At 39.7% G+C, this 27,890-nt stretch overlaps 1 protein-coding gene across 1 annotated transcript in view; it reads right to left on the bottom strand.

Moving 5' to 3' along the window:
* dst (dystonin) overlaps nucleotides 1-27,890 on the bottom strand; it is a 147,200-nt gene that overhangs the window by 112,749 nt on the left and 6,561 nt on the right. Inside the window, exons 4-8 of the mRNA XM_046071409.1 lie at nucleotides 27,311-27,524; nucleotides 12,281-12,342; nucleotides 8,729-8,818; nucleotides 4,740-4,817; nucleotides 3,374-3,466 (exon numbers count right to left, since the gene is read on the bottom strand). Coding sequence (XP_045927365.1) covers nucleotides 3,374-3,466; nucleotides 4,740-4,817; nucleotides 8,729-8,818; nucleotides 12,281-12,342; nucleotides 27,311-27,524 — 537 coding nt within the window. The remainder of the gene's footprint in view (nucleotides 1-3,373; nucleotides 3,467-4,739; nucleotides 4,818-8,728; nucleotides 8,819-12,280; nucleotides 12,343-27,310; nucleotides 27,525-27,890) is intronic.

Raw genomic sequence — 27,890 nt, 5'->3', positions numbered from 1 at the left:
GACTTGCTCCTGTCACCCGCTGTCTGCTCCATAGAAAACCATCCCAACCTGTAAGGTAACCTCTTGCCAAGGGGTTGATTACAGGGATCTCGGAGGATCAAAACTGGTACCTCTCCAACATAGACACCTCTGCTGATGCTTTCTTGCCTGGATAGATGTTTCTCCATCTGTGATGGTTCATCCAGCTCTGCTTGGGACTCCTTTGTGTTGCCATCTGGGCCATCATGAGGCTCTGCACCGCTGCAGATGACCTTATTTGTAATAGCCTCGCTTACAGGACCCGCGAGAGATCCAACAGGCTTAAAGTCCTGTGATTTCCTCTTCTTCCTCTGAAAATAGCGGCGACCTTTCAGCTCTTTAGATTCAGGGTTCAGTGGAGCTTTCTTGGGGTCAACATAGCATTCCTCTTTAGGACTTCTAACACAGCCACAGATGTTTCCCATGGCTGAAAGTCATATAGTCTCTTACCCATTGACAGAGATGAACTTCCAAGGGCGAGCTGTTTTCAGGCAAAGTATCCAGTGAGCTCTGCTTGATCTGAAGAGCCACTCTCCCATTGACAGAAAGCCATTTTCACACTGTGCAGCTAGCACACAATAAGCTCTGACAGACAATCCCGCAGCCAGACATAAAACTTACTCTACTCAGAGCAGAGTTGACTTTTAGCTTTCATTGATTCTAAGAAACTCTCTCTCCCTTTGCTCTCTCTGTCTCTGTCACTGCATTGCTCTCTTGCTCCTGTGCTCTCTCCTCAGTCTCTTCTCTGGCACTGGAATTCTTTCTGACCTTTGAAACATTTCCCTGGCTTTACTAATCCAGATCAAACACCATAAATGCACACACAGACGTGGCTCACGTGCTTGTTGCTCTCAGCTGGGCAAGAATGAAAGAGACTCGCGGACAGACCTGTTACAGGCCGGTTAGTCTGCTTCGTCTATACAGTAAACATGTGCACGTCACAGCTTTGGCTCAGCAAGTTAGGCTCTTAGGTTTCCTAATATTTGTGTCTATAATGACAGGTGAAGGGAGGACAAGGTTTAAACTGTAAGTGGATGCCTGCTGATGGCCACCCATTATGCTGTGAGAAACTTTGGCTCAGCAAGTTTGGCTATGAGTCCCAGCCGGCCAGAAAGGCTTTGAAAAAAAGAACAGCATAGGTCAACGAGAGCAGCAGAAGCAGAGGCAAATCCGTGCTGGACAACAAAGTGCTTTCACTTTGTCTATTAATCAAGCTACGTACAAAAGCAGAGCCAGAGGTGGGGACTGAGTCCAATGGTTTAAACAAACACTATTATCTGAACAGATCACCACCGCTGCAGTTCACAAGGGGGCAAATGCTCTGACCAGGAAGTGATTCACCATCTAAAAACATTGCAACAACTATAAAATAACATTGGCTGACAAAGAGTGGCACAAGCCCAGTGTAGAGGAATCTCTCAATACTTTAATTACATGGCAAAAAGAGTTGTGCGTGAAAGAGTAAATATAATGTCACCACAGAGCTGAACTAAAAATAACAGTGTGCCACTGTGAGTTTGCAATATCTGAACGCCAGTGAAGTTTCCCTGAAGGTCAAAGTCAACACAGTTCAAACTCCAGTGTACTGATTACTCTGACTGCTACAGAGCTTAGGGTCAAACTATCAAATAGTGGTATTACTACAGTAGAAGATTATGTTTGTACCTGTTATATAGCATTTAATATGAATTATATAGCCTTACCCAGTACTTTTTTTGTTTTAATAACAGCGAATGAATGAGATAGACATGAGACAGATGAGACAAATAAAAGGATAGAACCACCTGACAACAATGCATTGTCATGGCAGTGCAGTGGCACCAGCTAGCCTCTACTAAAGTAAACATTACACTCTACTGGTCCCCCAACACCATGTCCCAGGTGAAAACCATTGTGAGGAATACAGTTGTGGCAGCTTTGTGTAATGATATCAACTTCTTATCTATACAGACATGATCAATGTATCATGTCTGATACACCTTAACAAAACAGTGAAACAGTAAAGCAGCTATGAGGTAGAGAACTGAGGTCAAATGTAACAGCACTCTCTGTTTATGTAAGTTAACATAAGTTAAATTAAAGAGTAGCCTGCAGCAACAAAAAAGTATGTACAGTATATCTCCAAAACAAACCCTGTCCTTTGGACAATCTGCTGTCAGCCGGGTTTATATAAGCCAAAGGTGAATACTTTGAGCAAAGCGCAACATTTTCTCCACAAGTGCCTATCCTCAATAATAAATCAAGAAGAAACAGGCCCAGTGCTGGATCAACTGCTCAAGGGCTTGCGTGAGACTGACAGCAGCAGGTGTTGGCATCATCACAGACGCTACCTGTCAACGTGTTTGAGTCCAGGCAAAATTATATTAGCTGCTATACCCCCCACCACCAGTATTATTTTATTGAGGACATTAGTCACAGACAACTTCTTGTTCTTAAAATAATATAACTTACTCCCACCAATCTCAATCAAAGCTGCAAATCTGAAAGACTATTGCATTATTCATGTCCGTAACCAACAACTGAGCCACGTGGCGTGTGCTAAAGATATTAATAATTCGATGCAAAGTAAGTGAGTCATTAAAGAATGACGTTTCTGCAAGCTGTTCAATTTTGGATACATACTGTAAATACTTCGGTGGACACCTGGATAGTCCTGGCATGCACACACAGACCATTCCACTTGACGTGATTTGTGTCACTCCAGCAATAAAATGACAAGTATTTCCAGAGAGAACATTTCTGAGAACATTCAGGGAGAAACATAAACTCAGCCTAGAGCATACAAACCCATTACAGCTTTTTGCAAGTGTAACCACAAGCAAAAGCTTCGTTTCACTGATTCAAGCCAGCTCCCCCTGTATTTCAAACATAGACTTGTTACAACTGTGTGTAACTCCAGCTGAAACAAACATGAACTGAAGTGAACCAGGTAACAGTACCACCATATATTAAACTGTGATCTGACAGCAATTACAACATTCAGCAGGAAGTTTGCTGCACAACTTTGACACCTTGTGGTCAAAAGTAGAAACATCCACTTGGTGAGTGGGTGTGAACCCATTTAAAAAGCATTAATCTGAAGGGCATTTAACACGCTATTACGTAACTCAATCCCAAAGCATGCAAGCATTTCTGTTGTACTGAAATATCTTTAAACTCTAGAAATACAAAGGTGACACTGTCGAAAATCCCCTGCATCTTTACAAGTTTAAAATGAACAGCCCATATCAGTGTGTACTCAGCAGTTAAATTGTAATACAAGGAATTGAAAGTAAGTAATCCAGTATCCGGGTAATAAATCGTCTTGGCCATTAAAAGCGTAAGAATCACCACACAATAAGATGAAAACACTGACCTGAAAGTGCAGAATTATGGTCCAGATTAATCCCAGGGTCAGTTTTGGGTTACCATCTGTGATGTCGTCATTCCTGATATTTACAAGTTTGACCTGATGACAGGAAACACATGATTAACATATTGCAAATTTACAATATCTCTAAGTGTTCAAACCCAGCTCTTACACTTTCTAAATGATGCCATTCACATTTATTTGGTGTATTAATCAAGTACATTCACGTGACTCACATGCCTTTCATATAACAAGCACCACAAGGTGGCACAATAGTCATTATTTTATGTCAGGGAATGCTGCCTGACTTGCCTACTGATGTGGTGGGTCTGAGATAAATGCTATAAACCTGCTAGGACTGTTTTATCTATCACATATCACAGTGAAAAATAAAGTGTATTTAATGATTTCACAAAAAAAGAACATAGCTCATTAAGCAGGAGTCTAAACACATTCTTGTTGTAATGTAGCTATACTCCAGGAGCAGTTCATTTACTCCTCCAGCGCCAGCGTGATCATCTGTAATAACTGTAATCAATATGATGCAGGGGGAGATTTAAGGATGTTTAAACAGTTAGATTCTGTACATTTAATGACTTCAGAGGACGCATGGATGCGTCTGGTATGTACTGTGGCTAAAACAATAGAACAACTCATCTGTGACCATCTATGAATCCTTTGTCTCAAGTCTTACATCACATCTGGCTACGGTTCGACCAGGCTGTGTTCTTCATCACATCCTGGCTGTGGTTGGGGGAGGGGAGAGGAGCGCAATCAAAGCTCCTTGAAGCCCCAGTGATGGGATTTGGAGTCAGTTGCTACCTAAATGCTGCTATTACGATTTGTGGCAACTGAAACGTAAATTTCATAAAGACAGATGGAAAACAGCAGGAGCCCAATGGTGTGTGATGCTGGAGAACAAGCAGTGTCTAAGTAATCACCACTGAGGCCTTTGCCTTGCTTTGCCTTCTTTGTCTGCCTGAGCAAACAAATATGATGCAACTCCCAAAATACAATGTAGTTACACACATGAACTGATACATTTACATGTGCTGTTCAGCTGTAACCTTTTATATAATTTGCTATCCTGTGTGAAAGCGTGAAAATTCCCAATTAATTATATGGAGTTTCAGTTGTATTCTGCTATGAATCCACAAGGGGACAGGAAAGGCAGAGAAATGTGTTTTTGCTTTTACATCACATGATGGATTTTTATCTTAACTCTGACTGCAGGCTGGTTTTCAGGAGCTTCATCTCGCCGTCTAAACTTGTGTTTAGGTTTATGACTGACTATTGTGTTGACTCAAATGTATTCCAGTCCTCAATCATACGTGGGACAAGAGTTTGAGAATGTACTTGGATTGATCCCTACCTGCCGCCTCTTTAAGTAATCCAGTGCTATTTGTACATTCTGGAGTCTGTGGAAGCGCATCCTTCCTCTCTCCCGAGGCTGTGGACATAAAGAGGGCAGAGGGGCCACGCATGGTAATCAGGTTATTCTCAACATCAGAGGACAAATTCAAAAAATGATTAGTAGCATGGGGGAACCAGGACATGCTTCCAGGATCTTACCCGCTGATCTGGTGAGGTAAAGAACACACAAAAAAACTCTACCCACAGCAAGATTAGCCATTTCTGCAGGCCTGCTAAAAATCTGTGCATAAACAGAACATTTTCCACCATTTGCATCTCTAGAAATTTTCCCTTAACAAACCAAGTAACCCTGCTAGTTAGCACACTCTGGCAGCTAAAGTGTACATAAAACACATTAATACATTCGGTTCGCTGTGCTGTAGATGTAGATGTAGACTAAATGTACATTTAAAAAATAATAGCTGCATTATGCAGGCAAGTCTCCAATCTCTTGTGGCGATTGCACATGGACAGTCAGAGGCCACAGCATGAGGTAATGAAATGGAAAATGCGTTGAAGCCAGGATGCAGCAGCAGCAAAAGACGTGTGCTGCGTTCAGACATATTTCTTAGCTGATAATAGCTGAGAGAAGAATCCCGATGATCTCAAATGCAAACAACATTTAATAAACCCATCCCACCACGGCTTTCAAACAGTGACTCTCATTAACTTATGAAGCCCTCTCAAGGCTTCAAAATAACAGAGTACCCTGAAGCAGCAGATGAAAAATGTCCTGATGCTCATGTAGGCTGGGAGCACTTTGATTGTATGGCTCAATGATGGGCAAAGCTAGTGAAATGTATATAAGGACCCAAGCTTTATGGCAAATTCCTTTATAATGAATTGCATCTTTTCTAATCCTTTTGCAAGGTCAGTGAGCCAAATGTACTGGTTTGTGTCATTTTTGTCTCACATGTATGTTCAAATAGAAGATTTGAGCATGAAGATGCTTGGGTCTTTATCTCATGTTCCCATTTCTCTGCATCATCAGTGTCATCTGGTCACATAAAGAAAGATTTGGAAAATATTTCCTGGTCAAAAGAAGTGGCATTATGAAACATAATGTTGCATAGAAATCACAAATTAAGCTAAATGGGAAAAGGAGAATCAATACTCTATAAGCATACAGAAGAACTAAAATATCTGCTAAAGCAATTATTTAAGACTACAAAAAGACAAATCATACAGTGGGATCGTTTCTACAATCCTGTTAACTGGCCAACACGCTCTGAATTAGTTTGTTAACAGGGGCTGGGTGGGGGTGGGGGTGGGGGGGGGCAAGCCACACGTACCCCCTTATCATCATCCACCGTGTCTCCATGCTGCTCAACTGCGCATGCTTCTGTCCCACTCACCAACCGCAATGTCTTCAGAAAATCACGCTCCCTTGGCTTATCACCGAAAAGGCAACACATGGGGAAGAAAAGGAAGACATGGGCACACATGGCAGCCAAATCAAAGGAAGTTAGACAATGGACAGAAACCAATTAAAGAGTGAAGAACAGAGGAGGAGGAAAGTAGAAGGGAAACAGGATGTAAACAGAAAATAGATAGCTACTTAGAGGATGAAAGTTAGTCACACTAGAGAGGGAGTAACTGCTGGGGCTCCTGGCACAGGAATACATGCAGTTTTAATACAGTAAGGGACATTACAGCATGATAACATTATGGAACTCAGGACTGCACAAAGACTATATCAACATACTTCAATATAAGATGAAAGAATGACATGTTAACAGAGAAATTAAATAGTACTGCAAATATCCTGCTGGGTAACATGCAGCATGTCAGTAGCCACTGTCTTACTACAGCTTCATACACTGTGCAGCGCTGTGCTCTATATGTGGAGGATTACACACGGATACAGATAGAACTTAAACACAAACGAAGACTGAAAATCATGACCGTTCCCTACTTTTGGTTAAAATAACACATGATAAGAATTATATTACAGACTAACTCCATTTAAACCGGGATGTTTTCCATTACAATTTGCAAAGAAAATGTGGTCCATCAATAAGCTATTATTCCTGTATTTCACTATTATATAAAAACTGACTTTCAATTTAGCTTCTTTGTACATTTTCACAAATAAATTTCGACCATTTTATAATATGTAGCACAATTTCCTCAATCCATATTTTAACTTTTCGTTGAACAGCTGGAAAAGTACCCCATTGGGCACCTGGATTAACATGGTAAATGTACACGTTCATATCTGTGAAGGCCACTTAGCATCTCAAAAAATGTTCCACACCTGGAAACAATCAACTTCTAATTCATTTCTTGGTCATTCCAAGTTTTGACAGTGTGGAGATTGATTATATAGCCGTTCCAGTGATCACGCCAGCTGTGTTTTAACCACCATAACAGCACAGCTTCCAATGCTAAAAAGAAACACTGCTCCCGACTGTAATATTACTTGATCACAATGCAGTTTTATAGATCCAATGCCACGGTTTTTGGTTGGCTATATGTCAGGTGCAAAAATGTTTGTCCTCTTAGACTTAGTATTTGGAAAAGGGAATTCTCAATAAGACCAAGCTGGGTGTTCAATTAGATAATTTACTTGGTCTGATCAGATTGATTACGTTGGTTCCGTGATGGAAAACGGCATTGCAGTTTCAAAGAAACTTTCTGCATATGTAAGGTTTTCTGTTATGATTGATGTTCGGTTACTCATTCTGTCACACTTAGATACCGCCCAGTCATTTGGTCAAGCCCTGCTGAGAAACATCTTAATACAACTTTGATGCATAAACACTTCTCCTGGCTAACTGTGGAGGCTAAATCAAAATCTTGTCTTACATTAAAGCGTGCTGCATACATGCTTTATATTATAATCATTTTAGACTGCTTTGTATGATTTTTTTAATAATCTGAAAAAATATAAAAAACTTTGATTCCATCTCCTATATCTGGAAATTTAAAGCAATGGTTCGGCATTTTGGGAGTATGCTTTTCTTGCCGAGAGTTAGAAGAGAAGATTGAGACCACTTTCTCATACAGACTATGGTAAAGCTGATGCCTGTAGCCAGATAGCTTAACTTTGCGTAAACACTGGAAAGATTGGGAAACAGCTATGTTGGTTTGTTGGTTATGTTGGAAGGTAAAAAATTACATCTGTTGTTTATGCAAAATGTAATTTTGAATAATACAGTATACTTCTTTTGTGCAAAAATAGTATATACTGTTTTTTTGTGATGGGTTGTGGAAGCAAATGGTTATCCAAATAAAGAATAAAAGTAGCCTTAGTGCATTATAAAGGCTAGTTAGCAAGTTTAAGTTTGTTAATGACGGGTTATTGGCTATGAAGAGAACTAGTTTTCCCCATTTGCTATCTTTTCTTTGATTTGTTTACATTTTGTTGACTGAAAGACTTTTTGTGGGTAATCACCATATTTAATATCTGACTCAAGTATGTTGCTACATGAGCACTACTCCTGTAGCACAAAGCACCCCATCCCTGACTGTATCCAAAAAAACAAATGTGTATGTAAAGCAAGGCATATTGTACCACCGATTTCATATAAATGACATCTAATAGCACAGCACAACTAATCAAAATGATGAGCACCTCAGTCAGTGTCAACTGTAGATAACCCAGAATGGATAAGTAAAAATTAAACAAAAACAGAAAAAAACCTTTGAGGTATTTGAAACCTCCATGCAATTCATAAAAAAATGAGTGGAGTTTGGAGCAACAGAAGATCTGATTGCAGACCATCAAATCCCAGGATACCCTCCTACCATCAGTTCCATAAGTAAGAAGGAGGAAGAGCAAGTGAGTCAGTCATGCAAAGGTCTGATAGATAAGAGGAATAAGTTTCTCAGTTTCCTTATTGCTGTCTTGGGATTTCAATAGAAATTGCTCTAACCAAGATATCAGTACAATGGGTTTCTCTTTACTGGCCATGAAAACAAGATGACTGGAAAACGTTAACTCACCAATGTATCCCCAGACAAAACCTCCAGCAGGGAGATCAGGTTATGTCCATCTCGTAAGTCTTCATATAGGTCATTTATATGCTTCCGTACCTACAGACATGAAGACGAAAGCAAAATATGAGCAAACTGCAAATATCATGTTGTTTTCATACACCTGTTCATTGCTGACTGTTCCTAATCTAGTTACACAACTTGTGTTGTTTTTTTAACTCTGACCAAAGTTATTGAACCGTAATAGTCTCAATTTCTAAAGAACAGCCCTGGAAGGATTATACCAGGAACCATGGAGGTTTACCAAGTTCTTACACCCGTCATAACTAAAACACAGCTGTTGCTTTTAATGTTTGTTATACCATTAAATCAACCTGGCATTCAGTTTCAGTTTAAGCACAGCTTTAGAAAAAACCTGTTTTAGTTCACATGTCACAGCAACATTGTTTTTGTTTTGTTTTCCTCCAGACTGAAATGAATGCAGCATAAAACACTCTTGCTTGAGCACGACATCATTGTGACAACTTATCTAAGCACTTGAGCAAGGCACTTTACAACGCCGGTCCTCCCAGCAGGTCCACCTCTCCTTCCTGTCCTAAATACCGCGCCTCTGAAATCACCCAGATGACCTGCTTTCACACAGGGCTTTCAGCACTGTAATCCCAGACAGCAGCCACAGCTGTGGAGCCAAAATAGTCCTGCACCCTTATGCTATTGGGTAAACAGATCCCCAACTATTACTCAGCACCTCTGATTTCTCATGGACCATGTGTAAATCCGGTGGCAAAAGACCTTATGATAAGCTAATAAGCTATGTCATTCAATCAATCAATCAATCAATCATTGATTATAAATAAATAAAATGCAAATGTTCTAATTAAACCATTAACTCAAATTTAACAGGTTCACAGTACAGAGCAAGCGGGAAGCTTCTGGTCAGCGATCTAATGCGAACGTGGAATTCCCTTAAAACTGCATTCTATTGAACGGCCAGCAGGGGGCGACTCTTCTGGTTGCAAAAAGAAGTCCGGTTCCAATAGAAATAATGGTAAAATTACCCTACTTCTCAGCTGATTTATTAACTCAGTGAACACTTTCATAATGAGTTTATGGTCTCAGCCGCTAGTTTCAAGTCTCCTTCAATACAACATGATGTTCATTTTGTACTGAAGGTCCCATTTGGTCCCATTTAGAGGAAAATAGACCATAAAGCAGAGTATTCTTCAGGGCAGGATTATCTGTGACAAGGCGTTACCATGGCGACCAGTCAATCAGGCTAGGGTGAATCGTACCCACAGCACTGTGTAAATTTAGCCAGTGCCGTTAATAAAGCTTATTAGGAATTGGCTGTTCACTTTCTCTGGTGAGTACATTTAGTTTTAAGACTGGTGTTCGCTAGACAAAATTGTCAGCCCTGTTAAAATGACAGTTAAAGTGAATTACAGTCGCACATAGCTAAGCAAGCTAGCTGGCTCTACAAACGGCCGTTAGCTCAACCATCTCGTCCAAATATGGTCACGTCCGGTGCCGGTGGTTGCAAAAAATCAACATGGTGGTGCCTTATCGGCCAAACTTGTTGCTTCAAAGCGGCAGTCCATAAACCAACGGGTGACGTCACGATGACTCCGGACACTTCTTATATACAGTCAATGGTACAGAGCATGCTGCTGTTGCTCTCTGCAGGTTCACTGCATGTGTCATGTTTTACTGCAGTACTCAGTGAGCTGTAGCTTCTCTACGGCACAACTGCAAGAAGCAGTTCCTTCGCACCTTGTGCATCCTTCCAATGATTTTTCTTGTTGGAAATAATAATAGCGTTCCTGTTCGAAAACATCACACAAGCAAATGATCATGAAACCAGCCATCACCACTGATCCACGGGGAGCCCCATCCCTATCAAGCAAGGATTGATCTTAAACCTTGAACCTTAAATTTACCCTTCAGAACAGGTCTATGGCCATGCACACAACACACTTTTTTTCAAGATGACGATCAAAAAACACCCTCAGGAGTAAAACAATACATAAAACATGCTAGGGGGGGAAACATTGGCCCACTAGTCTTGTTATAATATAAGTCGGTTAACACAACAGCACTTAAGTAGCATTTCTGAAAAAGAAGGGTATAGCTGCCATACAGTTTTGTTAGCAATGTTAGCACTTGAAGGACCTTGGAGTCCACCGCCACACTAGGAAGGCTGCCAGGTAGTACTAAGTCACAGCTTTGCTTTGAGCTAAATGTCAGGAGATCACCTACATTATTACAATTCACCCTGATAGGGACATAAACGAGTGCACCACATTTCACACAACTATCAACCTCGTGGTGGAACAAATCAGAGGATCATTAAAGTCTGTGGGATTTATCGTCTGGGAACCATAAATGTTCATACAAAAGGTTGGCCCAATCATCCAGGTGATGTTGAGATACTCCACTGCATGAAGTGAAAACTCAGACCTGCTGGTGAGACCCATGGAGACCCATATATGCTCCAAACCACTGCTGTTCATGTTCCAAAGTATACTATCAGTTTTGGATTAATTTCCTAGCTTGGTGTGAAAATCGACTTGCATAGTCTTGAAGATGAAATATCAGATTTTTGTTTGTTTGATGTTGTTTTTTTCACATGGTTCTGCACTTGTAAGAAGGGACTTTCTGAGAACTCTCCTTGCAGCTTATGCAAAGACAACTTAACTTCTATCATTGCTTATGTTGCTCATTTGGACACTGATTTTATTTATATGTCAGAAGGGCTAGGTCTTAAAATGTTGTTGTTACTAAGGCCATATTTACTGCTGCTAATTTGTGTCTGGCAAGTCACTGGTTCCCTGGATGATAACCAATTTACAGAATTCATGGCATCAACTTGCATCTATATCAGTACCAATAAGCAGCTCATACTATGTCATGGAAAAAAAGTGGATGAATGAATTCCCCTTAATTCATATATCACCTAACTACATGTTTAGTTCTTACATTAAAGTAATGAGTGTGATTTTTAGTGATAGCTATAATTAATGTACCACTGATGCATGAACCTTGTAAAGTATGATATTAAACATGATTCCCAGGTAGTGATTCATTTTCACAAAGGCATATTAAATGAGACATGCCAGTGCTTGTCTGTCTCCTAAAGTGTTTCACTCAATTCTACAGACAGATGAAACGCCACAAAAAGTGATTCAAATTTCTGAATCGACAAAAGACAACCTGTCGGTGCAGCGTCATGCTCAATGACTTTTAACAAGCTTTAATAATATCTGGGAGGAATTTTAGCATGTTAAGACCTAACATGGAGAGTGGTAATTGTTATTATTGCCAATACTTCTTGAATGGATTGTTTATGTTAGGGGGAAAATGGCTTACTGCTTGTTGTGGAAAAGAAACATCAGGGTTATAACTATTAATTAGGTTTCACCCTCTGTGTTTATGGACACAGTTTCCATATGAACACATGGGACACAGATGAATGAGATTTTTGGATTTGTTTTCACAGAAATTCAACAGGATAGCAGAAAGTTGGAAAAACATGGCAAGCATCTATCACACATTAGTTCTTACCTTCATCAGGTGCTGATTTATCCATTTTGTAAATGTCTTCTTCTGCACCCTGTCTCTTTCATCTGAGGAAGAAAAGAAAAAAAATCACATTATAAAGCTATCACCATAGAGGTGTTTGGGCAACACAAACCTCTTTTAAAGGCTGTCATTAGAGAGGCCTAATTCTGCTTTGTATAAGCCTGTTGAGGTTGAATTATGTTTAGTGGTAACTCACGTACATTTGAAAGCATTTAGCAGCTCATTTCTGTAGCTTAACCTTTTGCTTCAATGGCAATGTGCAAGGTTATTTCGGGATTTATAGTTTCAATGAAAGGGATGTAGAAAAGAAAAGGACATATGAAGACCACAAGTCCCGGTGGCTAAAAAGAAGCACATCATTTCCCAGAGGCTGAAATAGCATCACTCTCTCCTGCGTGCTCTTGACCACATTATGTTTTTTGTTTCCCATTTCCATAGCAACCAGACTTCCTGCAGCCAGTGACATAAGTGAAAGCAGGACGCAAATGGATGCAATTAAAAAGACCATGGAATTGTATGTGTTTTCATAAAATCAGTTCCTTTCTAGTAGTAGTAATATAATATACAAGAAGAACAACTACACTTCACGTCAACATTATGAACAAACTGTATTTTTCATTGCTAGACAAATGATTGTCCTCTATCACCAAAGCTGTGACTAATTTCTCTGCTTGGACGTCTCCCAGTCTGACACAACTCCTCTGAATGGTCCTCAGTGAATACCAAAAAACTCACATGCACAATCGACAACATTAGCAAGAATCTGCCGGCCAGGTCACATTTACTGCACCGCTTCCTTTGTTCCACAACAACACTGTGTGTGGAAGATTAGAATTTTCCTGACCACAGGACTAACAACACTGACTACCTCCTCCCTTTAATAGTTCTTAGTGCAGATTACAAAATCAGTTTTGCCATAAGTAATGAGCAAGTACCGACATGATTAATCTTTCAAGGAAGTCACAATAAGCAGTAAGATGAATACTGACCCATGCAGCACATTAGAGCTACCAGGTGAGCTCTATGCTCCCTCTCGGTCTTAAACAGGTACTTCATCCTCTGCACAAGCTGAGGGCTGTCGAGACGGTCGTGGTTCAGGTAGACGGATGCCTTGTGGATAAGCGACAGAGGAAGCAGTAATAGTCTCTCTCATTTCTTGCCTGCCTGCCTACCAGTGTCTAGGGCAGACTCCCTTTCTCATCAAGCATCCAGAACGAGTCCCGTCAGGTTTTCCATGGCTACTCACTATTTTGAGTTTCCACGCGGTTTATGTTTATCTAACAGCAGCACTGAAAAACCACAGAAGAAATCCGTGCTTGGCAAAAAAAAACAAAAAAAGAAAAAGTAAGAAAGTCTTCTTGTCAACGTGTTTCAAGATGAGTTCCAACTAACTTACAGACATTCCTAAAAACAAATACCTTATCAAATTCATCTTGAGCAATATAAACACGAGGGCTGAATTTTAAAAGGTGCAATTGTTTCCAGATAATCATCTCTCTATTGTGCAGCTGCCAAGACTCATTACACTGTTTACATCAGCAGAAAAAACATGAGAACACATCCAGGTAACTAACAATCAACACCCTTTGTGATACTACATGACAAATACCAAAAGAGGATGAGTAATCTTTCCATGGAAGATGCTCAGTTCAGAGTATTTAGTAGAATTTTACATTTGTTACTTTATTATTCATAGAGGTTATGAGTTATGAGTTAGGGCATTTGTTAGTATATTAGTTACATAAGGCAATTATAGATAATTAAAGTGCTCCTGTCCTAAGATATAGGTGTTCCGCAAAGCAAAAAATCTATGTTAAGATTTTATGCTAAAGTAATATCTTCTTATAAGCCTTAATTTCGCAGTGTGCCACACTGTTACAATAAAGCATAGATTTCGCTCAGTGGACATGATATGTCTGCAAGTGGAACAGATAACATTATCTCAGCTCTAAATGACATTATGTTCCATGCATTTGAAGCTTGTGGCATAAAAAAGCTGACATTGGTCATTCTAACATACCGTAGGCTTTTGAATTATCATAAAGCCTGAAACATGCATTTCCAGGATAACGGGGGTACCTAAAAAACCCTGCGACTGTCCTCTGTGCAGATTCTTACATTTAGTTCATCTAAAAATAGTGCATGTGTGAAAGCTGCTGAGAATTGAAAAGTGGGTTGTTCTGACATTTATTTTGTATGATGGCCTGCACATCTAGATCAAGACAAAAAATAAAGAAAGCACACACATATCGGCCTCTCACATCAGAGCCTGACTAAAACATTTCTCCATAACAGAATCCTTAGAAATAAGGAAAGTCATCTGTCTTCATATTGAAAGTGTGATGCAGCAGTACACATCACTGATGTACTGCTGTGTCACTGTGTCCGTCCCTGTGACTCCACAGCTGAGAAATAAAGCAGTGCAGCCTGCAGTGGGACACTAATTTGGTCTGTAATGCCCGTATCTAAGCTCTTTGCTGCATAATATACAAACCTCTCATGAGAAACTCATTAATAGATTGGCTGAGAAAGTATTCCAGGAAACTCTCCAGCTCGAAGCAAAGGACAAGAGCTGAACCAGCTATCAGATGACGTCAGCAGTAAGCAACTGTACTTCACATATTGCACAGATTACTGATAACAGGCACGCTTAATAGACTCTTTAACAGACTAATCCATTTTTTATCATCTCATTCTCAGGTTTGAATAAGCTATGAGGTAATTCATTTCTGTACCTGCATGTGCTTCCCAAGTCGTGTTTAATAGTATGGTGCCATCTTGAGGATCTTATTTGAATAAAAATTCACTCCAACTTTAAAACAGTTGTTGAACATTATTTGGTCATAACATGAAAGCAGCACAAGCCATCGCTGTCCCTGTAACAATATCAATGACATAATGTCAGATCAAATATGATCATACACTCATTCTCCTGATGCTATACAGCTTTATCAGCTGAATCAATGTCTTTCTACACGTCACATCTAACACATTCTGTGATTATTCAACTTGGACTTTCACACCTTTGCCTACTTCACACATATCAGATTTTCTTAGCTATGTACAACTGCTACAGTACATACAGTACAGTATACTACGGCTGATCATGCACACATGTATTGTATTTATAACTGAAGAGATGCATCACTATCTTGTCTCATTTGTTTGTTTCAACAAAATGTATTTTTCACACAGCCACACCAAATTACACATTCAGTTTTCCCCTGATGCCAAAACAACAACCCTGTGAAGGTAACGCTGGACATTAACTGCATGTTTAGCACAACAAAACACATAACCGTTAACCAGAAATGTGTAGTTTCAAGTCTTTCAGGTTTGAGGAGAAAATCTCACAGTAAAACTATAAAATAAGTCTTTGCTAAAGCCTGCACAGATGTGGTCACTGAAGTGCAAATTGCTGAGGTGCAAATTAAACAGTGAGTAACCAACTTTTTTGGCTCTGGTATGATACCCAGGGAACATTTTCTAATAATAACATACACATCATATTACACCTGATAGAACAGAAAATGTTTACTTCATTCTGAATTTTGCTTTACAGTAAAAAGCCTCCAAATTGTGAAAAGTAATGACAATTACAGCTAAGGTACATGATTTTACAGAAAACACCATTGTTTGGAAATAGCGAGCACATTTTGTTGTTTCGATATTCTCACTTTAAGTTCAAGTAATTACATGGTTCACATAACAGAGGTCTGGGAACAGCTTACAAATGTGTAAACCAACAGCTTGTGGCCTTTGACTTGAATGGGCTGATGTTTGAAGGATCACGAAAGCCTGACTAACCACCTCTCTCTCACATTACATTTTAACTTCTTGAAATTTAAACCTTGGGTGCTATCTAAAAAAAATTTGCAATTAAAGCCTCCGTGAGAAGTGCAAACCATGATAGGAAGTTTAACTGGTAGTAATTAAGTAGTAATTACATTTACTGTGTGGCCTTCTGTAATTATGTACAGAGTATAACAGCATACTGAGTTGCTTCTTTTAACAACGGCAGCAAACTACACTGCAAACCATTACACACAGAAGCCACTCTTGTGTAAAAGTCGAAGATGTGCACACTGTTTGTGGCCTATGTGTACCCTGTCTAGCGTTGACCATAAGTCCACCACAGCCATAGAGCTGCTGAGACACCTATTTGTAGACCTCAGCAAAGCACATGTGCATGGCTATAAATAGCTACAACCCTAAACCATGCTGCCCCTGCAACTGCCGGCCACATAATCTGTGCCACTTAGGTGACATCCTTCATTTCCTTACATCCAACAAAGATGACTTAAGTAAATGTACCTACTCAATAACTAGAGATTCAGGACCTGACACAAATGATAGTTACTAAACTGCATCCGACTACATACAACCAGACTTTTGGAAATGCAACCAGCAGCACAACAGTCTACATCACTTCACAATGATCTCTCATTACTATATTGTCTAAAGCTTTTTTATACAGGAAAACAGATAAATTGTTGTTGTCCCGAGAATGCCTGGCACAGGGGGCCGGTGACACCCTTTGGCATCTTGTTACGTCAGGGTGCCTAAAATATCCTCACATTCTGAGCAGAGCAGAGTCAAAACGTCCTAGCAATCAAAATGTGTGTGTGTAATCCTCTTGACCTCGTACAGGAGGGAAATCAAAACAGACATAAAGACTAAACTGAAAAGCCCTCAACCTTCCAGACTATGACAAGGATTCGCTAAAAATTCTTGCTTAACCACTTCGCATCTCTTGTGTCACACCAGCTCAGTAAGCAAAGGCATGTCTACCTTGGTTTTGTTTAGTCTCAGGCTGTGTGTTGCATAGCAGTGGCAAAGATTTTGCAATACAGGTCCACTGTATACTTAATCTCAGTTAACATCTCATCATAGAATAACAAAGAAAACAACAAGACATGAATCATTGAAACCATCATTGAAGCAAATCTGCCGCACAGCAGTGGGATATCTGATTCTGGTCACAAACAGGCATATAAAAAGTATCCTAAATAAAAATGGCTTGCTGCAGCCAATGCTTATGCAAGACCCACGTAAGGCTTCATCAGGATGATCAACATGTGAAACACAGTGTTCACTAGCAGTTGTGAGAACTCTCAAATAAATGTATTTTGTTAAGTGGGTCTAAGTCTAAGCTTTGATGTGTCACAAGCCTTTTTCATTAAGAACACAAATTTCAGTCTACAGCCATGCTAGCTGCTCTGTGAGGCTGTAAGCCACTTGATACAGCAATGTTTTGAGCTAAATGGTTACATCAGTATGCTAACATGCTCACAGCAACAATGCTAACATGCTGATGTTAACATCTTAGTTTGCTTAGCTTTATAGCATGCTAATATTTACTAATTAGCGGTAAACACAAAGTACAGCAGAACAAGAAAAATATATTTTTACCTGATGTTGGTGCTATATGGAAAGTGAAGGGATCGCCAAAGCCATTAGAATACATCATCTGAGCACCATGGATATCTGATTTATTTATTTACCAGGGACAATTCACATTAATCAACATTTCAGTTTACATGTAGGCTTATGTGTGTGTAAGTTAGCTAATGAGCAGTTTTTTTTTATGTGTAGTCCCTGGGATGGTTATAAAACAAGTTCCTATATTGTCATCAATACAAAGCCTCAACAAGTACTACAAAACAATACAATACAATACATTACAGAGGTAACATAAAAACAATGAGAGTAAAGGCAGTGCCAGAGATGAGGTAGGACGATTCCTCATGATTGCAAGTTTGGTTTGTTTTAGCCATATATTCAGTATTTGGTTAAAGGTTATGTCATTCGTACTCCCTCTTGATTCAATAGATTCAAACTGAGAAGCCTGTTTGCCCAAACTTGCTACGTCTACATTGTACACAGTCCCCTCTGGAAGTTGTCCTTGTTGTCCTTCTGCATTATGAACTAGCTCAGTGCCGGACAGACAAGCCAATGTAAGACCTTAAAGATGAGAAAAGCATCTGCAAAATGTTCAACACTAAAATAAATAAATTGTAGTTTTGTATTATATGGCAATGGTGATGATCACTACTGGCCTTTCAGTAGTGTTTTTAGAGTCTGTTTGTAAAGGGACTCAAATGGCTTCAGAGTTGTCATGCTTGCTTGTGACAAGCTTGTAAAACAGTATGCTTTGTGGGAGAACATATAGCATGCATAAGGAGGTTGGCTGCCTCTCTTGTTAGGTATGGTCTTATAAACCTAAAATTATCCAGGTTGAATTACCTTTTTGACATGCTTTTTACGACAGATCCAATCCATCCATCCATTAGTTGTTAAAACATTTTAGTCTGACCAAAAGACAGACAATGCCGTCCCTTATGCCATGCAGGTAGCATGGCTAAAAATGTTAGTCTCTTGCAACTTACAGCAACCTAAAACGCTAATATATAACAGTTTATGCAGACTGGTCACATGAAGGCATTGTCCATTATAACACAGGCCCACAGCAGTGATGACTCAGCACAAAATGGCTACTCCATTTTAATAACCATGTTGTCAACATGATATCTGGATAGGTGGTAAACAAAAAAATACAAGTGCAACGATGGGGGGGAGATAGTTAAAGATGCATTTTTGTCATTCTTTGTGAGTGAGAATACAGTCTTCTCAGAAGGGTGGGGCAGCATCTGAACTATGTAACTGAAACAGGTTGCCAAGCCTTCAAAGCAGCGCTTCCAATCAGTCAGTCAGTTTGTCTCCAGGCGTAAGACCAAGCAAATAAGAAACCAAAGAAACGGTAAAAATGCCTGAGCATCTGTGCAGAGATTATTATTATCTTGTCACAGTTTTCATCTATCAACATTATTTCCCTCAATTTTAAGCTAAGTGAACTGTGGCTTATGCAAATATAATAAATAAGGTAAAAGTAATGCACAGGCCACTATCATAGCAATAGTGACGGAATATATAGACAGAATATACTGACACATTTTTTGACAAATTATACTGTCTAGTGCTATGTTGTGGCGTTTTCCTAATTAATAATGTTACTGACACTTGTAAGGTTTCAGGTTGTTAAAATGTAACACTCAATATCTTCATTAGTGAAATATTATATGACCCTCGATAAAAAGCAAATGGAGGATGAAGGTGAAGCTGGCATAGTGCCCTTAGACATGAGCTACCATTACAAATGCACTCAACAAAGTCAAGGAGAGGAAAGGATGAAGCATTAATGACATCTAATGGGACACACATATACACTTACAAACATGAACACACACACACACACATGGTTGCTAACGCTCCAATACTAGCATCCATATGTGCAACAGCTGCAACTGACACATTTGACTGAGTATTTGATCATGTGAGGAAATCTGTTTTCCTCCCCAGACTCTCACTCAGATTATGGAGAATCCTTATCGAGATTTTTAATTTAAGGTAATCCTGAGTAAATTCTTAGTTGTGCTACATTTACACTGATTGCTATAATACACTTGTGACTCAGCATTAACAGATTTTTGTTTTGTTGAAAACACAACAGTAACGATTGCATGAAGAAAGAGACCCACTTTAAATATAAACAAAGTAAAAGTTTATGCTTTTATGCTTTTTTAATTGTCAGCTTATATAAAGTTAGACGATTCAGGCATGTTGAATTATTTTGAAGCACTTCCACTTTCTAAATGAGCTAACAACTACTAAGAGGGGCTACTATAAGAATTTAGTTTTCAGACAAAGCTTTTCTTGACCAGCCCAATTCAGATTTCAACGTGGAATCATCTTAAATCCACAACCTTATTAGTCACTCAACATTGATGACAGTCATTATCAATTGGAAACAGATATGAGAGTCGCTTGAGGTCCATTTTGCCAATGACAAATGCATTTTGAATAACCATCACTCTAACAGTATTATCATTTTCTAGCAAACTACAGGAAACATATATTATTACATTATTACATATATTAAGTGTTTTAGTAAGGTATTGGGCTACCACAACCTGCCAGAACAGCTTCGGTCCACCTTGACATAGATTCTACATGTCTCTGAAACACTACTGATTGAATACATTTGTTCAAAGGGCATTCCCAAATTTTGTGTGTTGATGGTAGAGGAGAGCGCTGTCTAACATGCTATTCAACTGGGTTTAGATCCGGTGATGGTGAAGGCCATAGTATTTGATTCACATAATTTTCATACTCATAAAACCATTACATCACTCCTCTTGCCCTGTATGACATTCGCAATTGTAATGTCTCTATTATTCAGGTTTTTCCTTTAATTTTGTCACCTGTCTGCATCTTCACGCTACACTCAGCCCTCACTGGTGGACACTGCAAGAAAAACTGCGGCTGACAAAACCACCTTCTGGTTTATGACGTCTCTGATGTTACTACTCAAATCAGACAGCTCATGAGAGTATAGCAATGGTTTTAGAACGATAGCTTTAGAGTCAACACATAAACAGATCCGCGGACCTACTCATGGCTTGGCCACCTATGAAACAGTGGAGAAATCTGTTCCCTACTGCTAGCATGGGATTGCTTCCCAGCATTTGCTGCATTCATAAGAGAAGGGTGGTGCTACTGGAGTGAGAGAGAAAAGGCTGTAGAGCATGAGTCAGGGGTGGGACAGAGACGCACAAGATGATCTCATGTAAGAGGAGCTAAGGAAAGCTGTGGAATGAGGTTCAGTCATGCTGGTCTTCCTATCACCATGACAGCATATAAATACAGCATTTAGAAATACAGCAGTGGGCTGGCATCACACACAGACACAGACATAATGCAACTGCACGGGACTGCATTAAAGTTATATTTCAATAAACTGCATAAACAATACATGAAGAGCATCAATCAAATGTATTCCAAAAGGACAAGGCAAGTATATATCTGAATGATAAATGTAAGGATACATGCATATATGATTAAAGACTAAATAAAACACAGACATATTTCTGTAGCTAAAGACTGGTGGAGCAGTAAAAAACTTTCTGAGAGCGCTGCTAGTTTTGGATTACACTGCCCATTTGAAATTAAGTCTATTGATTAGATCACTGAAGGGCTTGGCTACAAGTATAGTGTACTGTGTATTTACTGTAGAGGGATTCCCTTTGTTACCATTTTGTTTTCTTCATATAACCGTGTAAAATTGTCAATAAGAAATTATATTTCTCATTGCAGATATAAACTGGCATACTGATCTGAGAAAACATCTACGTGAAACCTGTAAAATGAAACCATAAGCACATGTATGAGGTTCAAAAATAACACCTGCTAGATGTTATTGTGAAATATCGGAGCGCCGAGTTGAGCTAATGCATTTAATTGGCCATTAGCACTTAGCTCTTAGCATTTTGGCTGTGGTAGCTGTGAAATGACCATTGATAAGTAGACAGCCTAGTTAGTTTACTATCTGAATAATATTTGTTCACATTTTTGCGGAACCAAATCCACTGTACATTAGTTTAAATAGGTAAGTTCCAATTGTCCAGCTATCAGATACATAATATGCCTACATAAATATATCCTTTCCTGATAATCTCCTAGTATGGACAATAAAAAATCCAACTTGCTTTAAATGAGAAGTTTAATTTAAACCTACAAAGCATGTTCCTATTGTTTCTGAACAATATAAGTTAGTGGGTGTACTGTGGCCAACTCTGCATGCACGCTATTCAGTATGGGAGTGTGAGTATAGACCACTTTCAAAGTGTGGCTCCTTGATGTTTTAATCTAAATGAAAAGCAAAAAAAAGAGTGTCACTGCCATCAACTTGACACATGAACAAGTCTCTGGAACTTGGTTGCTGCTCCCGTAAAAACAAAGTGTCTTTTGTACTGTAGCAGACAATCTCCATAGAGGCAGCCTGCTGTGTGTGTGGGCCACTAGGCCATTTGAATGTGATGAGTGGGCTGTCGACATACAGCAGAGGGGTTGGGCTGGGCGAGGCCCAGGAGGATGGACAAAGGCAGTGACTGTGCAAAAAACACAATGCTCTCTCACTCGTACAGCTGTGGTAGATAATGCAAGATAATGCAAGTTTTAAAAGGCTGATTTTGATAATCACAAGTTCCCTTCACATGTCTTTAAGAATCCTTCTCGTAATGAGAGATTAAGTCATAATGCAGACTGCAATGATTCACAGACAGACACTGACAGACCACTCCCTCCTCTAACCGGCATCCTAAAGACTCTTTCTGTGCTGCTTATGGCTGACAGTTGATTTTCCTTAAAGAAATACAATCTCAAACAGTCAGTAGGCTGTATGTGTCTATGAATCAGTTGACAATCACAGAAAGATTGAACACATATTTTTGTCAAGGAAGCTCTCTACTGAACAGCATCCTGACAAAAGGATCATATTTGTCACATCCTTTCATCATATTTCACTCAGGAAATGAGCTCATGAATGTATTGATGTTAGTGTTACTGAATAGAAATAGATCTTTGGGTGACTAGCTCTTGGGCTGCAGTTCACAGTTTTAGCTTTAGCTAGTACCCTATTAAATCAACTTTATTACAGTTCTTTAAATGCTTAAAATCAGTGGAGAAAAATTTATCTGGCCACCATTTTCTTTTCTTTTTTTTTAAATGTGTGCATGAGGAAGCAGATCAAAAATCCTGAAAATAATATAATAATAATAATATGTCTCCAGCTTAAATTAAAATTTCTGCTAGGCATTCAATATTCTCAATAAGCTACATAATGTTTAGTTGGTTCAGCCCTATAAATACACCATATTTACACCATATGGCATCTTAAAAACAAAATGAACTGCAAGAAGAGCTGACTGAACCACCAAATGTCTAATCCATTAAATCTTTCCTGATGTCAGAGGATGATCAACTGTTGGGAAACTCTAATGGCCCCTTCGTGCTGACGGCCTACCGAGCAGGCTCTGCTAGAACAGCATGATCCCACACAGCCACTGCCCAGTGCCATTAACTGTTGTATGTGCCTAAGAAAACATGCTTTTAACTCACTGCTCAAGTTCACAGCTTTTTGTGAAGCCTGCATTGAATTTCAGCACGAACTGTCAAGAGTACTATTAACTCTAATACCTAATTAGTGTGGCGTTCTCACAGCTAGAGCAATAACAACTACACACATGCTCCCAGTGAGTAGTGATTGTTATGCTTAGTCGCCAAAAACCCTAAACTCACATTTATTTCTAACACAGTTCAGACCTTCATGGAGCATTTCCTTGATCTTGCAATTTGTCCATTTATTTGCAGCAGCTGGAGTTCACCAAAGGTCACATCGCTTCAATGGCACTCACTCACTACAATGAAGCATGTAGCGTTTCCCTCCAGTTTTTATCTTTTCTCTGGAGCTGACGGCACTCACTCAGAGGCGTTAGATGACTCTGGAATAAAGTCAGGCTTCCACGGTTAAATATAAAAAAAATGATCCAACCCTACATTTATTTAGTGAGACAAAGACAATTCTGTTTTCGACTTTATAGCTGGCCCACTGGCTGTTCTCTGGTCTGTTTGGCTGTAGGCTTGGTTACCGTTGATGATTTTGTCATGAAAATGCCCCCATTTGATTCGCATCACATGGAGAGAAGCTTGGGGCTCTGGGTGATCCCGTCAACTGTAAATAAAACTAAAGTAATGATAAAAAACAGGGATTTTTCTAACATTAAGCTCCTTTTGGAAAAAATGTGCCTTTTCATGACCGGGAAGACACATTGAGACAAATTGTTTTAAAAAGGCAGAAGGTATTTGACTCTTACGTTAAGCTACATTTCTCCACCATATATACTCAAACATACTGCTTACTATTATGCTGTATACAATAACTTCTACAAAAAAACAACCTCTACAAACTAACTTTCTCCAACTTTCTCACATAAATTGAAATTTTATTTATTTTTGTAAATCTTACAGTGAAAATTGTCATCATCTCACTCTACTCCATTCTCAGACACAAGCAGTCCACAGCTTTTTAAAGAAATTATGAATTGATCATGTTTATTACTACAGGCTGCTGCCTCTTCCCTTAACTGACCTTTTGTTAATAAATATTGGTGAATTCTTTGTGGCTCAAGTGTCAAAGCTGGAAAGTGTTTTTCTGCCATAAAGACACTGCTGAAACAAAGCTTTTGGGAAAAGGGTTGTAGGTGAGTTTGCTAGAAATTATGATTAGCCCACCAGCTGATCTCAAGTTCCTGCCAGGATCACTCATTAGCAACATTTTTATGTGCAGAATATTGGTAAGAAAAGAAAAAAACACTAAATTTGGTCAGTTTTACATATAAGAAACATTATTTGTAATAGTAACATTATTATGAGGCTACAACGCATTTGTAATAGTAACATTATTATGAGGCTACAATGCTACCATAAACTATGGAATTTGAAGGTAAAATGGTCAAGCTAATGCCAGAAAATTCCTTACCCTTCTTTGAAAAGTTCATCGTTCATGCAACAACGGCGGGGAGTCAAATATCCCCCAAAAACCAGTGTATAACATGCAAAAACAAATCGCAGAGTGGTAGTTAGTGATAGAAGAAAACACGAAACATAAGTAAGCTCATTGTGTGTCACAGCTCCTCTGCCTGAAGACAACAGCTACGGATTCCTAATGATGCTACATCATATGATCCCATTAGAGTCCAGTCAGGGCGTTTAAGCCTTATACCACAGCTGACTGGCCCTGCTGGCTGCAATACTCAGCAGCTGAGAGAACATGCTCACGGCAAAACCTTCAATAGCGCACAGTATACAGCATTTATTGTTTTACTTTGGGTTCTTGTGTGGAGAGGAAACACAGGAGTGAAAACCCTGCTGCTGTCAGGTTGAATTGAAGCTCCACCACATCATCCCCACAGGCCTGGCCTCCGAGTGCATGTGTATGATTTTGTCATGAGCTCGAGCTGTCAAAGAGACACTGAATAACATAGACCTCCTATGTGTGATGGATTCGCTCTAATTAATGAGCTAGACCCAAAAGGAGCAGCTACATGAAGTGACATGAGCTACTGATATGACCGAACGCCTCACCCTGCTATGTCATTGTGCTCTCTGCCTTGAGACACCACATAGGTAGCAACATTTCTTATTCCTATGGGAAAAACCCTAAATTATACAAATATATAATTTACATAGTGAAAGTATACTTTCTTTGTTTAGACCTTTCTGTTTCACAATAAACACCTAGACACTAAGATCACCTGGCTTCTAATGTATTTTCCGTACATATTTTGAGCCACCTTTTTCCATATAACAGCTAAACAAGAGAACTAATCCTCTAATCTAATGATCAACTGAGATCATTTAAAAAAAAAACATAATAAAGCCTTTGTCTTGGCTACTAAAATTCAGGCTAAATGTGATGTCATGCAGGAAATATTCCCACTTTTCCAGTGCAGGGATAAAGACACTAAGACTAGCCAGTCACAAGAGAGAGAGAGGAGAGGGGGGGCAGGTTGACATTTATTGAACTGTCAAGCAAGCAATCGGGCAATTTCCTCAACGTCCCAAAGCCGAAACAACATCCAATCAGCATTGATCCTACCTTTGTATTTTTCCAAAACATCCTCATACGCTTGGAGGTATTCCTGTTCGTCCGAGAGCACATTAGCCTGCGTTGCGTACTGAGCCATAACCCGGACTCCACAAACTGGACATTCACCAGCGGCGGACAGGGACACAGCGTGCGCTCGTGTGTGTGTGCGTGTGTGTGTGAGTATGTATGTGTGTGTTTGTGAGCATGTGTATGTGCTGAGGACTCAAGAGTGATCGGCGCTGTTGTTGCACTGAAGGAAACGCCCTACATCCCTCCCTTGTCTGCCGGTTTGTCCAATAGGCGACGCTTCCTCTCCAGCGTTCACCAGATTGATAGGAAGGAATGCCGGACGCGCCGCGCTGCAAAAAGTGTCAGGCCATTGATCCAATACTGACTCTTATATGCAATTAGAATAAATTTGAAATGTAATTTTCTTAACACAAGAAGCTAAATCACCCCAAAGTTTAACTCAGTATCAACGGTCAAAAGGTCAAAACCAGACTGAATGAAATGTTCACTTTTTACAGTGTGTAATAATAAACGCTTTCCCTTGTCGGGCGTCTCTGTAGGCTACCGGCTCCTAACGTGGACCACTTTCTCTTTCGCTGTCTTCCACATGTCAGAGACTTTAAACTAGCCTACTTTGTCAGATAACCGACTGCTTTTTGAAATCATGTTTGTGTCTTTGCTGTCAATAGCCTATCAGCCGTCACTAGAAAAATCCCAGAACAGCTGTCAATAAAAATATCACACAGATTCCCGTGAAAATACGGGAAAACATCGCCCACAGCAGGCACTATATCCACATCTGCTATATTGCATTTCTGACAACGGTTTTACAACGTCAAATAGAGTCAAAGTATCATTATAAAACATTAAGTGCTATAAAACTTTTTTCCATCAAGTAGGCCTATGTTAGGTTATCAAGTGTTAAACCAACAAGAGTCCATGTCAGAAGCATTTATGTTATTTCTTCTGTCTGAATACCAACCTGACTTTTATTATCAACGTTTTGGGCACATAAGACGCGTCATGCTGCCATATGCTTAGCCCTGTATCTCAATAATGCAGCCTATATAAAAATTACATAATGATACATTAAAGGTCTTTAAGATAAAGCTTTGATGAAAAGCAACAGAGTATGGCTCAAAGAGATAATAAATAGTAGCTTTTTAAAATTACACCTCATATCCAATAACTGAGTCATTTAAAGGCATCTTATCCAGAATAAGAACAAACCAAAATACCATCACATATAGGCTACCACACATCCACGTCACTGCAGCCCCTGATTAGGACCCCAGATAACAGTGAGGATACCAGGGGAAAATGCACCTTAACAAGTCGCTACAAGCTCAGGTAGTCCCACCGGTGGGACTACCTGAGCTGAGTAGCGAGAAAAACAATGATACACGGTACCGTGTATCATTGTTTTTCTCATTGGTGACAATGATACACGGTACCGTGTATCATTGTTTTTCTCGCTACAGTAGCTACATATCAGCCTACATCAGACTGCCCCTCACCTGCGATCCTGAGCACGGCTCTCTCCGCCGGATCCAGCACGGATCCTCCCTGGATTTTCCTCTTGGACCGCTCATGTCTGGGCAGGTTCCACGGTAAAGTGTCCCCGGGTGCAGGTGATGCCGACCCAGATTTCACACTGTAATCATCCTCGTCCGAGAAATCCGCCGAGGAAGACATGGAGCCGTGCAGGGAAGGGTTCCCCGAACTGGAGCTCTGTGAGACAAAAGAAAACGGGGGGTAAAGAAAAGGAGCAATGCTTGGCTCGATTTTTATATCGAACAGGGCAGGAACAATACGCACAAAGCACTCTATTTCTCACCATCGCGGGTCAAAGTGCGTAATGTGAGCACACGTTAGGTGTGAGGACGCTCCGTGACACGAGCCACCAGCTCGTAATGATCCATAACAATAAAAGATTGAGCCAAATAATAACAATGTGAAATCAATAGTATCTGGCACCCCCGCCAGGTCAACAGTAAGACTTACCACTGTATACATGGAGACCTGTCAGCTGGAAGAAGAAGAAAAAACAATCCTATTTGCCCGTTATTAGCTTCCTTTCAGTCACACATCTCGTGC

The sequence above is a fragment of the Micropterus dolomieu genome, linkage group LG15 (assembly GCF_021292245.1).
Source record: "Micropterus dolomieu isolate WLL.071019.BEF.003 ecotype Adirondacks linkage group LG15, ASM2129224v1, whole genome shotgun sequence".
Lineage (NCBI taxonomy): Eukaryota > Metazoa > Chordata > Actinopteri > Centrarchiformes > Centrarchidae > Micropterus > Micropterus dolomieu.
This window is presented reverse-complemented; position numbering and strand designations above follow the sequence as displayed.